Source organism: Oncorhynchus mykiss, chromosome 23, assembly GCF_013265735.2.
Source record: "Oncorhynchus mykiss isolate Arlee chromosome 23, USDA_OmykA_1.1, whole genome shotgun sequence".
Taxonomy (NCBI): Eukaryota; Metazoa; Chordata; class Actinopteri; order Salmoniformes; family Salmonidae; genus Oncorhynchus; species Oncorhynchus mykiss.
The window spans coordinates 8664409-8677754 of record NC_048587.1 but is presented as its reverse complement, the minus strand read 5'-3'; the positions used below and the strand labels follow the sequence as shown (position 1 = coordinate 8677754).

The following is a 13346-nucleotide window of genomic DNA, read 5'->3' as shown; positions in this document are numbered from 1 at the left end:
GATCCTCACTGAACTTCTGGAGAGAGTTTGCTGCACTGAAAGTAAAGGGGCTGAATAATTTTGCACGCCCAATTTTTCAGTTTTTGATTTGTTAAAAAAGTTTGAAATATCCAATAAATGTCGTTCCAGTTCATGATTGTGTCACACTTGTTGTTGATTCTTCACAAAAAAATACAGTTTTATATCTTTATGTTTGAAGCCTGAAATGTGGGAAAAGGTCGCAAAGTTCAAGGGGGCCGAATACTTTCGCAAGGCACTGTATATAGGATGAACCTTCACTAGAATACAGGTCATCCTATATGTAGACTTGTCATTCTGCAGTAGTTATATAGGATGAACCTTCACTAGAATACAGGCCATATGTAGACTTGTCATTCTGCAGTAGTTATATAGGATGAACCTTCACTAGAATACAGGCCATATGTAGACTTGTCATTCTGCAGTAGTTATATAGGATGAACCTTCACTAGAATACAGCCTATATGTAGACTTGTCATTCTGATAATGGTCGTGGATTATTATTGTATGCATGGGATCCTCATTTATTCTCTCCTTTTTTAGAACCACACATAAAATACCTATAATGGATGCAGCTGTGTGTGTGTCTCTCTCTAAACAGCAACCTTGGGACCAGAATTCAGTTTACAATCCTATCCTCTAACCCATCCCCTTATCTCCTCTCTTGTCCTTCAGAGGTCCTATAAAGTCTGGAGCCTGGCACACTCCAGCTGCCGTCGCTGTCACCAACGTTACAGTATGCTGCCTGCCGTGGTGAAGCTCTGCTGTGGAATCTCCTACCCTCACCTCAGGACCATGGCAGGTAAAAACAGACAACTATATCATCTTGGGTGTGTCCTACGTGGCTCCCTATTCCCTATATAGTGCATTACTTTTGACCAGGGCACTACAGGGGGGGCATTTTGGATGCAGGCCTGGAGAGAAGCATCAATTTTCTCTCATTCCTTAGAATGTAGGATTACCGTGTCTTGCACACTGCACATAGCCTTGTCCCAGATCAGTTTGCGCTGCCTTGCCAACTGCCTCCTATGGTCATTGTAAGACAGCACAAACAGATCTGGGACCAGCCAGTGCACGTGCAGCTGGATGGAGTCATGTATTGTAGCTGTTAATACTATGGCATCTTGGCTGTGACTAGTAGTAGTCTTCGTTTGTGGAGAGAAATGCTGAGAAGTCCTCATCAAAGTGGACAGCACTTTGACTTGCAGAATGGATCAAATGCAGCCTGAGTGGTCGTCTGTGTCATGCTAAACATGTTTGGCTTGATAATGAGCAATGGAGTTGACAAGGGAACAAACAGATCTGGGATCAGGCTATAGAAGGAGACAACAGATCTAGGACCAGGCTATAGTAGGAGACAACAGATCTGGGCACAGGCTATAGTAGGAGACAACAGATCTGGGACCAGTCTACATGAAATGTGCTCTCCAAATGAAGTCTGACTGTTGTTATTATTGTGATCCTACGACAGGACTACAACGGCTAGCTATCGCAGCGATTGGCCAGGAGCTAGCTCACATGCAGAGGAATGGGCAGAGCCAACTACCAGCATGGACCAGCCATATGGGTTGGCAGACTGGTACCGCTCAGCATCAACACAGTGGTAAGCCTGACGATGATACACAAATTACACACATTTTCAATGACATTATTATTTTACACAGAGCACAAAATGCCCTTATTTTAGTGATAATTACACATTTTCAAAGGGCATTACTTTTTGCTGACCATTGAATATTAAACAGCTTCAATTAGAACTGAATAATATGGGTGATGCTGTGAGGGCCCTTTTTCATGTGTAAATATGGTACAGAGAGCTCCAGAAGAGAGGTAGTCAACCCAGTCCCGTTGAAAGAGGAGGAGCTGCTGTACATAAGGAGTGGGCACGAGGCGCTGACCAAGGCTCTGGACATTGTTGACGATAAGAATGGATGGAAAACAGAACTCACAGAGGTAGTGCATCATCCATACATCCATACATCATCGTTGATTAAAGAGGCAATCTGGGATTTGCATATAGATTTTTGTCAAACCATCCTGTATTTCCTCTTTAAAATATGTTGCTCCCTGTGTTCATGCGTATCTTTTCAATCTCCACAAATAGCTATGGAAACCTTGTACTGATGCCAAAACAGCAAACTGTCATATAAGACAAAGGGGGGGGGGGGTACATGATCTGAATAGCTATTACCATGGAAACCTTATACTGATGTCAAACCACCAAACTGTCATAGTGGGGGGGGGGTACATGATCTGAATAGCTATTACCATGGAAACCTTGTACTGATGTCAAACCACCAAACTGTCATGGGGGGGGGGGGGGGGGGGGGGTACATGATCTGAATAGCTATTACCATGGAAACCTTATACTGATGTCAAAACAGCAAACTGTCATATAAGACAAAGGGCGGGGGTACATGATCTGAATAGCTATTACCATGGAAACCTTATACTGATGTCAAACCACCAAACTGTCATATAAGACAAAGGGGGGGTACATGATCTGAATATCTATTACCATGGAAACCTTGTACTGATGTCAAACCACCAAACTGTCATATAAGACAAAGGGCGGGGGTACATGATCTGAATAGCTATTACCATGGAAACCTTATACTGATGTCAAACCACCAAACTGTCATATAAGACAAAGGGCGGGGGGGGGTACATGATCTGAATAGCTATTACCATGGAAACCTTATACTGATGTCAAAACAGCAAACTGTCATAAGACAAAGGGGGGGGGGGGTACATTAGCTATTACCATGGAAACCTTGTACTGATGCCAAAACAGCAAACTGTCATATAAGACAAAGGGCGGGGGTACATGATCTGAATATCTATTACCATGGAAACCTTAAACTGATGTCAAACCACCAAACTGTCATATAAGACAAAGGGGGGGGGGGGGTACATGATCTGAATATCTATTACCATGGTATTCTGTCTTCAAAACCCTTCAAATATAATTGACATGGGCACTTTGTGCTGCGTACTGTTGCCACAATTTTGAACTTTCTAACATTTTTACATTTGAGTCAATTATCAGACGTTCTTATCCAAAGCAACTTACGGCCTGTGCATTCAATTTAGTTACGTAGGAAACTTTTTGCCCTGTAGGAGAAAATGCACTTTCCATAATCTCAGAACCCAGAACCAAAATGTGTTATTAGTAATTTAATAAGGATCCCAGTAGCTGTTCCAAAAGCAGCTCTTCTACTGACGGTCTCTCACAAGAGACTTCACTTTCTGAAACGGTGTTGTTGTAAAGCTGCATACTAATGCCACATATCTACTGACAGTCTCTCACAAGAGACTTCACTTTCTGAAACGGTGTTGTTGTAAAGCTGCATACTAATGCCACATATCTACTGACGGTCTCTCACAAGAGACTTCACTTTCTGAAACGGCGTTGTTGTAAAGCTGCATACTAATGCCACATATCTACTGACAGTCTCTCACAAGAGACTTCACTTTCTGAAACGGTGTTGTTGTAAAGCTGCATACTAATGCCACATATCTACTGACGGTCTCTCACAAGAGACTTCACTTTCTGAAACGGTGTTGTTGTAAAGCTGAATACTAATGCCACATATCTACTGACAGTCTCTCACAAGAGACTTAACTTTCTGAAACGGTGTTGTTGTAAAGCTGCATACTAATGCCACATATCTACTGACGGTCTCTCACAAGAGACTTCACTTTCTGAAATGGTGTTGTTGTAAAGCTGCATACTAATGCCATATATCTACTGACAGTCTCTCACAAGAGACTTAACTTTCTGAAACGGTGTTGTTGTAAAGCTGCATACTAATGCCACATATCTACTGACAGTCTCTCACAAGAGACTTCACTTTCTGAAACGGTGTTGTTGTAAAGCTGCATACTAATGCCACATATCTACTGACGGTCTCTCACAAGAGACTTCACTTTCTGAAACGGTGTTGTTGTAAAGCTGCATACGAATGCCACATATCCAAACGTTCTCTTTCCGTTACTTTTGACATTTAGGAAAACTTGATCTAAATATCTATTACCATGGAAACCTTGTACCGGTAATGTGCATAACAAATCAAATTGAAATATTTTTTTTTTTGACCCCTTTTTCTCCCCAATTTCGTGGTGTCCAATTGTTGTAGTATCTACTACCTTGTCTCATCGCTACAACTCCTGTACGGGCTCGGGAGAGACGAAGGTTGAAAGTCACGCGTCCTCCGATACACAACCCAACCTAGCCGCACTGCTTCTTAACACAGCGCGCATCCAACCCGGAAGCCAGCCGCACCAATGTGTCGGAGGAAACACCGTGCACCTGGCAACCTTGGTTAGCGCGCACTGCGCCCAGCCATACCAGGCTGTGATACAGCACGACAGGATGCTCTCAATTGTGCATCTATAGAAGTTTGTGAGGGTTTTAGGTGCCAAGCCAAATTTCAGATCGTCAGTGATGTGTATGCTGAGGAACTTGAGGCTTTACACCTGCTCCACTGCGATACCGTCGATGTGGATAGGGGCGTGCTCCCTCTGCTGTTTCCTGAAGTCCACGATCAACTCCTTTATTTTGTTGACATTGAGAGAGAGGTCATTATCCTGGAACCACACTCACAGGGCCCTCACGTCCTCCCAGTAGGCTGTCTTGTCATTATTGGGAATCAGGCCTACTACTGTTGTGTCATCTGTAAACTTGATGACTGAGTTGCAGCCGTTCGTGGCCACGCAGTCATGAGTGAACAGGGAGTAGAGGAGGGGACTGAGCACGCAACCCTTGTGTTGAGGATCAGCGCAGTGGAAGTGTTGTTCCTACCTTCACTACCTGGGGAGGGAGGGGGGGAGGGGGGGGCGGCCCGTCAGGTAGTCCAGGACCCAGTTGCACAGGGCGGGGTTCAGGCCCAGGGCCCAGAGCTTATTGATGAGCTTGGAGGGTACTATGGTATTGAATGCTGAGCTAAAGTCAATGAAAAGCAGTCTTTGGTAGCGGGTCGCATGGATGGCACTGTGTTAACCTCAAAGCGGGCGAAGAAGGTGTTTAGCTTGACCGGAAGCAAGACGTTAGTGTCCGCGACGTGGTTGGTTTTCCCTTTGTAAATGCCACACTGCCAAAACATTGTAACTCTGGAATAGAGAAATGTTCTGTAATCTCAGGTGCAAATGAAGTAGAAAGACTATCACAAGCGAATGTTCAGTAACTGTGTTCTATAGAAAATCAGGACATCATTAGAAACCTTCCTGAAACTGTGTTGTTAAAGGATGCCACATTACAACATTTCCTGTAACTTTCTGTCGTAGGAGAACGGAGATGTTATATACAGTAAAGTGCTGTCTGGGGACAGGAAGGTCTTCAGACTGGAGACTGTGTTAGACGCCACGCCAGAAGAGATACATCACATCCTGTGGAAGGTGGAAGAGATGCACCAGTGGAACCCAAGCATCAAAAACATCAAGGTAACTGGTCCATCATAGTAGGGTAGTTGTTGGTCAATGTGTAATCTTAACACCTCCCCCTTAGGAAATCATTGATTTTCTGTTCTCCTTGGTCTCCATCTATTATGGCATCCTTTAGATTGTTATTCTACATATACACACACGTGTTATTATCTGGAATACTATTTACCTGCTAAGTATGTGTATTATGGTCTGTAAACTGTGGAATATTTGTAATAAGGTGTTTCTAAAACTCTAAAACTATTGATATTATTAATGCTATTATTATAATAACTATTATTATTATTATTATTATTATTATTGTTTTATTTGTATTACTTTGTTTATTTATTTTTCCTTTTTTTCTCTGTGATTTTAGGGGTGGGGGGAGCGGGAGGCATTAGGAAGGGTGGGAAAGGGAAGGGGTCGGGGATCAATAGGGAATGTTCTGAAGGGGTAAACAAATAAACAAAAAAGCAACGTGACTGTGCAAATTATAAAAAAATATGGAATTGTTTTACGATGGGCATACTATGGATCATTCAGCTTTTTTATTTTGAATAGTAAAATAGTTTAACGGTAGACTTGGACCACACAGTGTCAATAGTCGATAGTTTTAGGGTAGACTTGGACCACATAGTGTCAATAGTCAATAGTTTTAGGGTAGACGTAGACCACACAGTGTCAATAGTCAATAGTTTTACAGTAGACGTAGACCACACAGTGTCAATAGTCAATAGTTTTACGGTAGACGTAGACCACACAGTGTCAATAGTTTTACGGTAGACATAGACCACACAGTGTCAATAGTCAATAGTTTTACAGTAGACGTAGACCACACAGTGTCAATAGTTTTACGGTAGACATAGACCACACAGTGTCAATAGTTTTACGGTAGACATAGACCACACAGTGTCAATAGTCAATAGTTTTACGGTAGACGTAGACCACACAGTGTCAATAGTCAATAGTTTTACGGTAGACGTAGACCACACAGTGTCAATAGTTTTACGGTAGACATAGACCACACAGTGTCAATAGTCTTAGGGTAGACTTGGACCACACAGTGTCAATAGTCAATAGTTTTACGGTAGACGTAGATCACACAGTGTCAATAGTCAATAGTTTTACGGTAGACGTAGATCACACAGTGTCAATAGTCAATAGTTTTACGGTAGACCACACAGTGTCAATAGTTTTACGGTAGACATAGACCACACAGTGTCAATAGTTTTACAGTAGACGTGGACCACACAGTGTTGATAGACAATGGTGTCAGTCTTTACAACAACCGGGTTATCACACTTGTCTGGTGACATTCTGATGAGGGAAGAACAAACTACTTCGGCGTCTACCTGTGTCTTCAGCTGGCATTATAAAGCCTTTGTCCCAACTGGCATCCTATTCCCTATACAGTTCATTATTTATTTTGTATTTAACTAAGCAAGTCCGTTAAGAACAAATTCTTATTTTCAATAACAGCCTAGTGGGTTAACTGCCTTGTTCAGGGGGAGAACAACAGATTTGTACCTTGTCTACTCAGGGATTTGATCTTGCAACCTTTCGGTTCCCAGTCCAACACTCTAACCACTAGGCTACGCCGTTGCACTAGTTGTGACATGAGAAAGCAGCGCCCCATATAGATAATATGGTCCAATTTGGGACACATAGCAGTACAGTGAATGATATTGTAATGTCAGTCCGTATCTTGTGTTGAAGGTTCTGAAGCAAGCTGGCCCGGAAACCATGGTTACGCACGAGGTGTCAGCAGAGACAGCCGGCAACCTGATAGGCCAGAGAGACTTCCTGAGTGTGAGACACTTCTCCAGACAGGAGTCATGTATCTATCTGGGGGGAGCAGCCACGCACCTGGAGTCCTTCCCTCCTCAGAAAGGCTTCGTCAGGTAACAAGAACACCAGCTTTGCTCGGATAAGCCTGGCTCATAGAGTTGGTTAGAGGGTGCGCTTGGACCAAAACCTGTATATGGCTCATAGAGTTGGTTAGAGGGGGCGCTTGGACCAAAACCTGTATATGGCTCATAGAGTTGGTTAGAGGGGGCGCTTGGACCAAAACCTGTATATGGCTCATAGAGTTGGTTAGAGGGGGCGCTTGGACCAAAACCTGTATATGGCTCATAGAGTTGGTTAGAGGGGGCGCTTGGACCAAAACCTGTATATGGCTCATAGAGTTGGTTAGAGGGTGCGCTTGGACCAAAACCTGTATATGGCACATGGAGTTGGTTAGAGGGTGCGCTTGGACCAAAACCTGTATATGGCTCATAGAGTTGGTTAGAGGGGGCGCTTGGACCAAAACCTGTATATGGCTCATAGAGTTGGTTAGAGGGTGCGCTTGGACCAAAACCTGTATATATGGCACATGGAGTTGGTTAGAGGGTGCGCTTGGACCAAAACCTGTAAATGGCTCGTAGAGTTGGTTAGAGGGTGCGCTTGGACCAAAACCTGTATATATGGCTCATGCTGTCACAGAAGGGCCATTGCAAAGGTTATTTGATATAAATGTTATTTGATATAAAGGTTATTTGATATAAAGGTTATTTGATATAAAGATTATTTGATATAAAGATTATTTGATATAAAGGTTATTTGATATAAAGGTTATTTGATATAAAGGTTATTTGAGGTTCAGTTAATAATCATGCTGTAGGTTTCTATACATTACATTGTTAATAGAGTTTTTATGAGTGATTTTGTTTACTCGATCTGAACAGAGCGGAGGACGGCCCAACGTGTATTATCATCGAGCCCCTGGCAGACGACGCAGGCAGGAGCCACTTTACGTGGCTCCTCAACATGGATGTCAAGGTAGATTTCTTTTCATTTTAATTTTTTTTTAAATCAACTTTAATTTCGTATCCACTTCCTGAAATTAGTGATTTGAATTGGAATTGATTTGTTAGGCTACACATGGACCAGGATGTCATATCACGTCTGTTTAGATCTCGAATATTAATTCAAACCTCCCCTTTAAGTAGTCTGAGTGCCGGTCTGTTTGTGTGAAAGTGCCAACTCCTTGTCATTCACTGTTATGCCAAACATGTTCATATGACATATCACACAAACAGACTGGCACTCAGGCTACTTAAGGGGAGGTTTGGATTGATATTCAAGGCTACCATCAACGTCTAAAGCTGCTGTGAAAAGGACTTCTCCTTCACCCAAATACAGACAGCTGATGTTCTGAAAGAGCTGAAAAATATGGACCCCTACAAATCAGCCGGGCTAGACAATCTGGACCCTCGCTTTCTAAAATTATCCGCTGAAATTGTTGCAACCCCTATTTACTAGCCTGTTCAACCTCTCTTTCATATCGTCTGAGACACCCAAAGATTGGAAAGCTGCCGCTGTCATCCCCCTCTTCAAAGGGGGAGACACTCTAGACCCAAACTGCTACGGACCTATATCTATCCTGCCAAGTTCGAAAGCCAAGTTAACAAACAGATCACGACCATTTCGAATCCCACCGTACCTTCTCCGCTATGCAATCTGGTTTCCAAGCTGGTCATGGGTGCACCTCAGCGACGCTCAAGATCCTAAACGATATCATAACCGCTTTTGACTCTGTCACAATCGGCATTCTTATCGGCAGACTCAATAGCCTTGGTTTCTCAAATGACTGCCTCGCCTGGTTCACCAACTACTTCTCAGACTGACTTTCTCATGGTCTGAGAGTCCGTTAGGTGCCTTTTGGCAAACTCCAAGCGAGCTGTCATGTGTCTTTTACTGAGGAGTGGCTTACGTCTGGCCACTCTACCATAAAGGCCTGATTGGTGGAGTGCTGCAGAGATGGTTGTCCTTCTGGAAGGTTCTCCCATTTCCACAGAGGAACTCTGGAGTTCTGTTAGAGTGACCATCGGGTTCTTGCTCACCTCCCTGACCAAGGCCCTTCTCCCCTGATTGCTCAGTTTGGCCGGGCGTCCAGCTCTAGGAAGAGTCTTGGTGGTCCAAACTTCTTCCATTTAAGAAAGAATCAAATCAATTCAAATCAAATGCATTTATATAGCCCTTCGTACATCAGCTGATATCTCAAAGTGCTGTACAGAAACCCAGCCTAAAACCCCAAACAGCAAGCAATGCAGGTGTAGAAGCACGGTGGCTAGGAAAAACTCCCTAGAAAGGCCAAAACCTAGGAAGAAACCTAGAGAGGAACCAGGCTATGTGGGGTGGCCAGTCCTCTTCTGGCTGTGCCGGGTGGAGATTATAACAGAACATGGTCAAGATGTTCAAATGTTCATAAATGACCAGCATGATCAAATAATAATAAGGCAGAACAGTTGAAACTGGAGCAGCAGCACAGTCAGGTGGACTGGGGACAGCAAGGAGTCATCATGTCAGGTATTCCTGGGACATGGTCCTAGGGCTCAGGTCCTCCGAGAGAGAGAAAGAAAGAGAGAATTAGAGAGAGTATATGTGGGATGGCCAGTCCTCTTCTGGCTGTGCCGGGTGGAGACTACAACAGAACATGGCCAAGATGTTGAAATGTTCATAAATGACCAGCATGGTCGAATAATAATAAGGCAGAACAGTTGAAACTGGAGCAGCAGCACGGCCAGGTGGACTGGGGACAGCAAGGAGTCATCATGTCAGGTAGTCCTGGGGCATGGTCCTAGGGCTCAGGTCCTCCGAGAGAGAGAAAGAGAGAAGGAGAGAATTAGAGAACGTGCACTTCACACAGGACACCGAATAGGACAGGAGATGTACTCCAGATATAACAAACTGACCCTAGCCCCCCGACACATAAACTACTGCAGCATAAATACTGGAGGCTGAGACAGAGATGGAGGCCACTGTGTTTTTGGGGACGTTCAATGCTGCAGAAATGTTTTGGTACCCTTCCCCAGAGCTGTGCCTCGACACAATCCTGTCTCGGAGCTCTACGGGCAATTCCTTCGGCCTCATGGCGTGATTTTTGCTCTGACATGCACTGTCAACTGTAGGACCTTTATATAGACAGGTAGACTCAAATAGACAGGTGTGTGTCTTTCCAAATCATGTCCAATCAATTGAATTTACCACAGGTGGACTCCCATCAAGTTGTAGAAACATCTCAATGATGTTCAATGGAAACAGGATGTACCTGAGCTCAATTTCGTGTCTCATAGTAAAGGGTCTGAATACTTATGTAAATAAGTTATTATTTTTAATTAAAAACCTGTTTCGCTTTGTCATTGGTCCATGGTATTATGTGTAGATTGAGGACATTTTTTATTTAATCAATTTTAGAATAAGGCTGTAACGTAACAAAATGTGGAACAAGTCAAGGGGTCTGAATACTATCCGAATGCAGTGTGTGTGTGTGTGTGTGTGTGTGTACACAGTGGGGCAAAAAAGTATTTATTCAGCCACCAATTGTGCAAGTTCTCCCACTTAAAAAGAGGAGAGAGTCCTGTAATTTTCATCATAGGTACACTTCAACTATGACAAGACAAAATGAGAAAAAAAATCCAGAAAATCACATTGTAGGATTTTTAATGAATTTATTTGCAAATTATGGTGGAAAATAAGTATTTGGTCAATAACAAAAGTTTATCTCAATACTTTGTTATATACCCTTTGTTGGCAATGACAGAGGTCAAACGTTTTCTGTAAGTCTTCACACACAGTTGCTGGTATTTTGGCAAATTCCTCCATGCAGATCTCCTCTAGAGCAGTGATATTTTGGGGCTGTTGCTGGGCAACACAGACTTTCAACTCCCTACAAAGATTTTCTATGGGGTTGAGATCTGGAGACTGGCTAGGCCACTCCAGGACCTTGAAATGCTTCTTACGAAGCCACTCCTTCATTGCCCGGGCGGTGTGTTTGGGATCATTGTCATGCTGAAAGACCCAGCCACGTTTCATCTTCAATGCCCTTGCTGATGGAAGGAGGTTTTCACTCAAAAACTCACGATACATGGCCCCATTCATTCTTTCCTTTACACGGATCAGTCGTCCTGGTCCCTTTGCAGAAAAACAGCCCCAAAGCATGATGTTTCCACCCCCATGCTTCACAGTAGGTATGGTGTTCTTTGGATGCAACTCAGCATCCTTTGTCCTCCAAACACGATGAGTTGAGTTTTTACCAAAAAGTTATATTTTGGTTTCATCTGACCATATGAAATTCTCCAAATCTTCTTCTGGATCATCCAAATGCTCTCTAGCAAACTTCAGACGGGCCTGGACATGCACTGGCTTAAGCAGAGGGACACGTCTGGCACTGCAGGATTTGAGTCCCTGGCGGCGTAGTGTGTTACTGATGGTAGGCTTTGTTATTTTGGTCCCAGCTCTCTGCAGGTCATTCACTAGGTCCCCCCGTGTGGTTCTGGGATTTTTGTTCACCGTTCCTGTGATCATTTTGACCCCACGGGGTGAGATCTTGCGTGGAGCCCCAGATCGAGGGAGATTATCAGTGATATTGTATGTCTTCCATTTCCTAATAATTGCTCCCAAAGTTGATTCCTTCAAACCAAACTGCTTACCTATTGCATATTTCTGCTGCTCTTTAATTATTTGTTAAGTAAGTAAGTAAGTATTTCACTGTAAGGTCCACTACACCTGTTGTATTCAGCATTTCACTGTAAGGTCTACTACACCTGTTGTATTCGGCGCAAGTGACAAATAAACTGTAATTTGATTTGAAGATTGAATATGCATGTACTGTATTTTCAGGGCTGGCTGCCAAAGTCAATCGTCAATCAAGCTTTGCCGCGAGCGCAGGTGGATTTCACCCGGTGTCTGCGCAGACGGCTGGCCGAGGGACCTACTCAGCGACACACAAACCACCATGCTCGCACAGTGTCTAGAGCCGGACAACCACCACACACACACTCTCTCTGACACACACTCACTGGAGTTGAGTGCTTGGGAGTAGAGACAGAGACAGAGAGAGAGAGAGAGACTGAGGGACCTGGCTGCCATTCACGCACGCACGCACGCACGCACACACACACACACACACACACACACACACACACACACACACACACACAGACAGAGCCGTCTGCAGGCTGGCTCTGGCCTTTCACTAGGAGCACCCAGACACCCAGAGGAGAGCCACCCACCGCTGTAAAGACATGCCAGGGTGCCCCCTCTTTCAGGGTGTGTGACAGACACACACATCTACACACACATACACACACACACACACACACACACACACACACACACACACACACACACACACACACACACACACACACACACACACACATACGGGAAGTGTTGGTTGAAGCTACTCTGAATATATAGTTTACCAAGCTACCAATTACTTCACACCGGAATAAGTTAAGCTACACTAAAGCTCACTCCATCCAAACTATTTTGTGAAAAAGTATCATATCTAAATCTGAAACGTCATAGACTACACATTACAAGAATAGTTAACTTTGGGTTCATATCTTAACAGAATGTGTAAAAGACCCCAAAACAATATTTCAAAACAATATTTCAAATGAAAATTAGGCAGGTGGCATGCCGAAAAAGACAGGAAATTATTGCCTACTTTAGCCATATTTTATTTTTGCTAAAACAGTAGTATGTAGTTCTAGTAGTTAGCTACACCGCTACATGGTAAAACAGTAGTGTGTAGTTCCAGTAGTTAGCTACACCGCTACATGGTAAAACAGTAGAGTGTAGTTCCAGTAGTTAGCTACACCGCTACATGGTAAAACAGTAGTGTGTAGTTCCAGTAGTTAGCTACAGCGCTACATGGTAAAACAGTAGTGTGTAGTTCCAGTAGTTAGCTACACCGCTACATGGTAAAACAGTAGTGTGTAGTTCCAGTAGTTAGCTACACCGCTACATGGTAAAACAGTAGTGTGTAGTTCCAGTAGTTAGCTACACCGCTACATGGTAAAACAGTAGTGTGTAGTTCCAGTAGTTAGCTACACCGCTACATGGTAAAACAGTAG

The 13346-nt window shown here is 43.6% G+C and overlaps 1 protein-coding gene across 1 annotated transcript; it reads left to right on the top strand.

Moving 5' to 3' along the window:
- The first annotated feature begins 736 nt into the window (after window positions 1-736).
- Window positions 737-12346, top strand: star2 (steroidogenic acute regulatory protein 2). The gene is made up of 7 exons (XM_036959879.1): window positions 737-820; window positions 1490-1621; window positions 1832-1971; window positions 5305-5460; window positions 7159-7343; window positions 8169-8262; window positions 12106-12346. Exons 1-7 carry the CDS (start codon window positions 757-759, stop codon window positions 12271-12273), a joined length of 939 nt encoding a protein of 312 aa, XP_036815774.1. The 5' UTR covers window positions 737-756; the 3' UTR covers window positions 12274-12346.
- The last annotated feature ends 1000 nt before the right edge of the window (window positions 12347-13346 follow it).

Excerpts from the sequence above, each read along its gene's own strand:
- star2 (XM_036959879.1), top strand. The coding sequence starts at position 757 with ATGCTGCCTGCCGTGGTGAAGCTCTGCTGTGGAATCTCCTACCCTCAC. Across the intron at positions 1,622-1,831 it reads CGCTCAGCATCAACACAGTG|AGAGCTCCAGAAGAGAGGTA; the intron begins GTAAGCCTGACG and ends AATATGGTACAG. Across the intron at positions 5,461-7,158 it reads CAAGCATCAAAAACATCAAG|GTTCTGAAGCAAGCTGGCCC; the intron begins GTAACTGGTCCA and ends CTTGTGTTGAAG.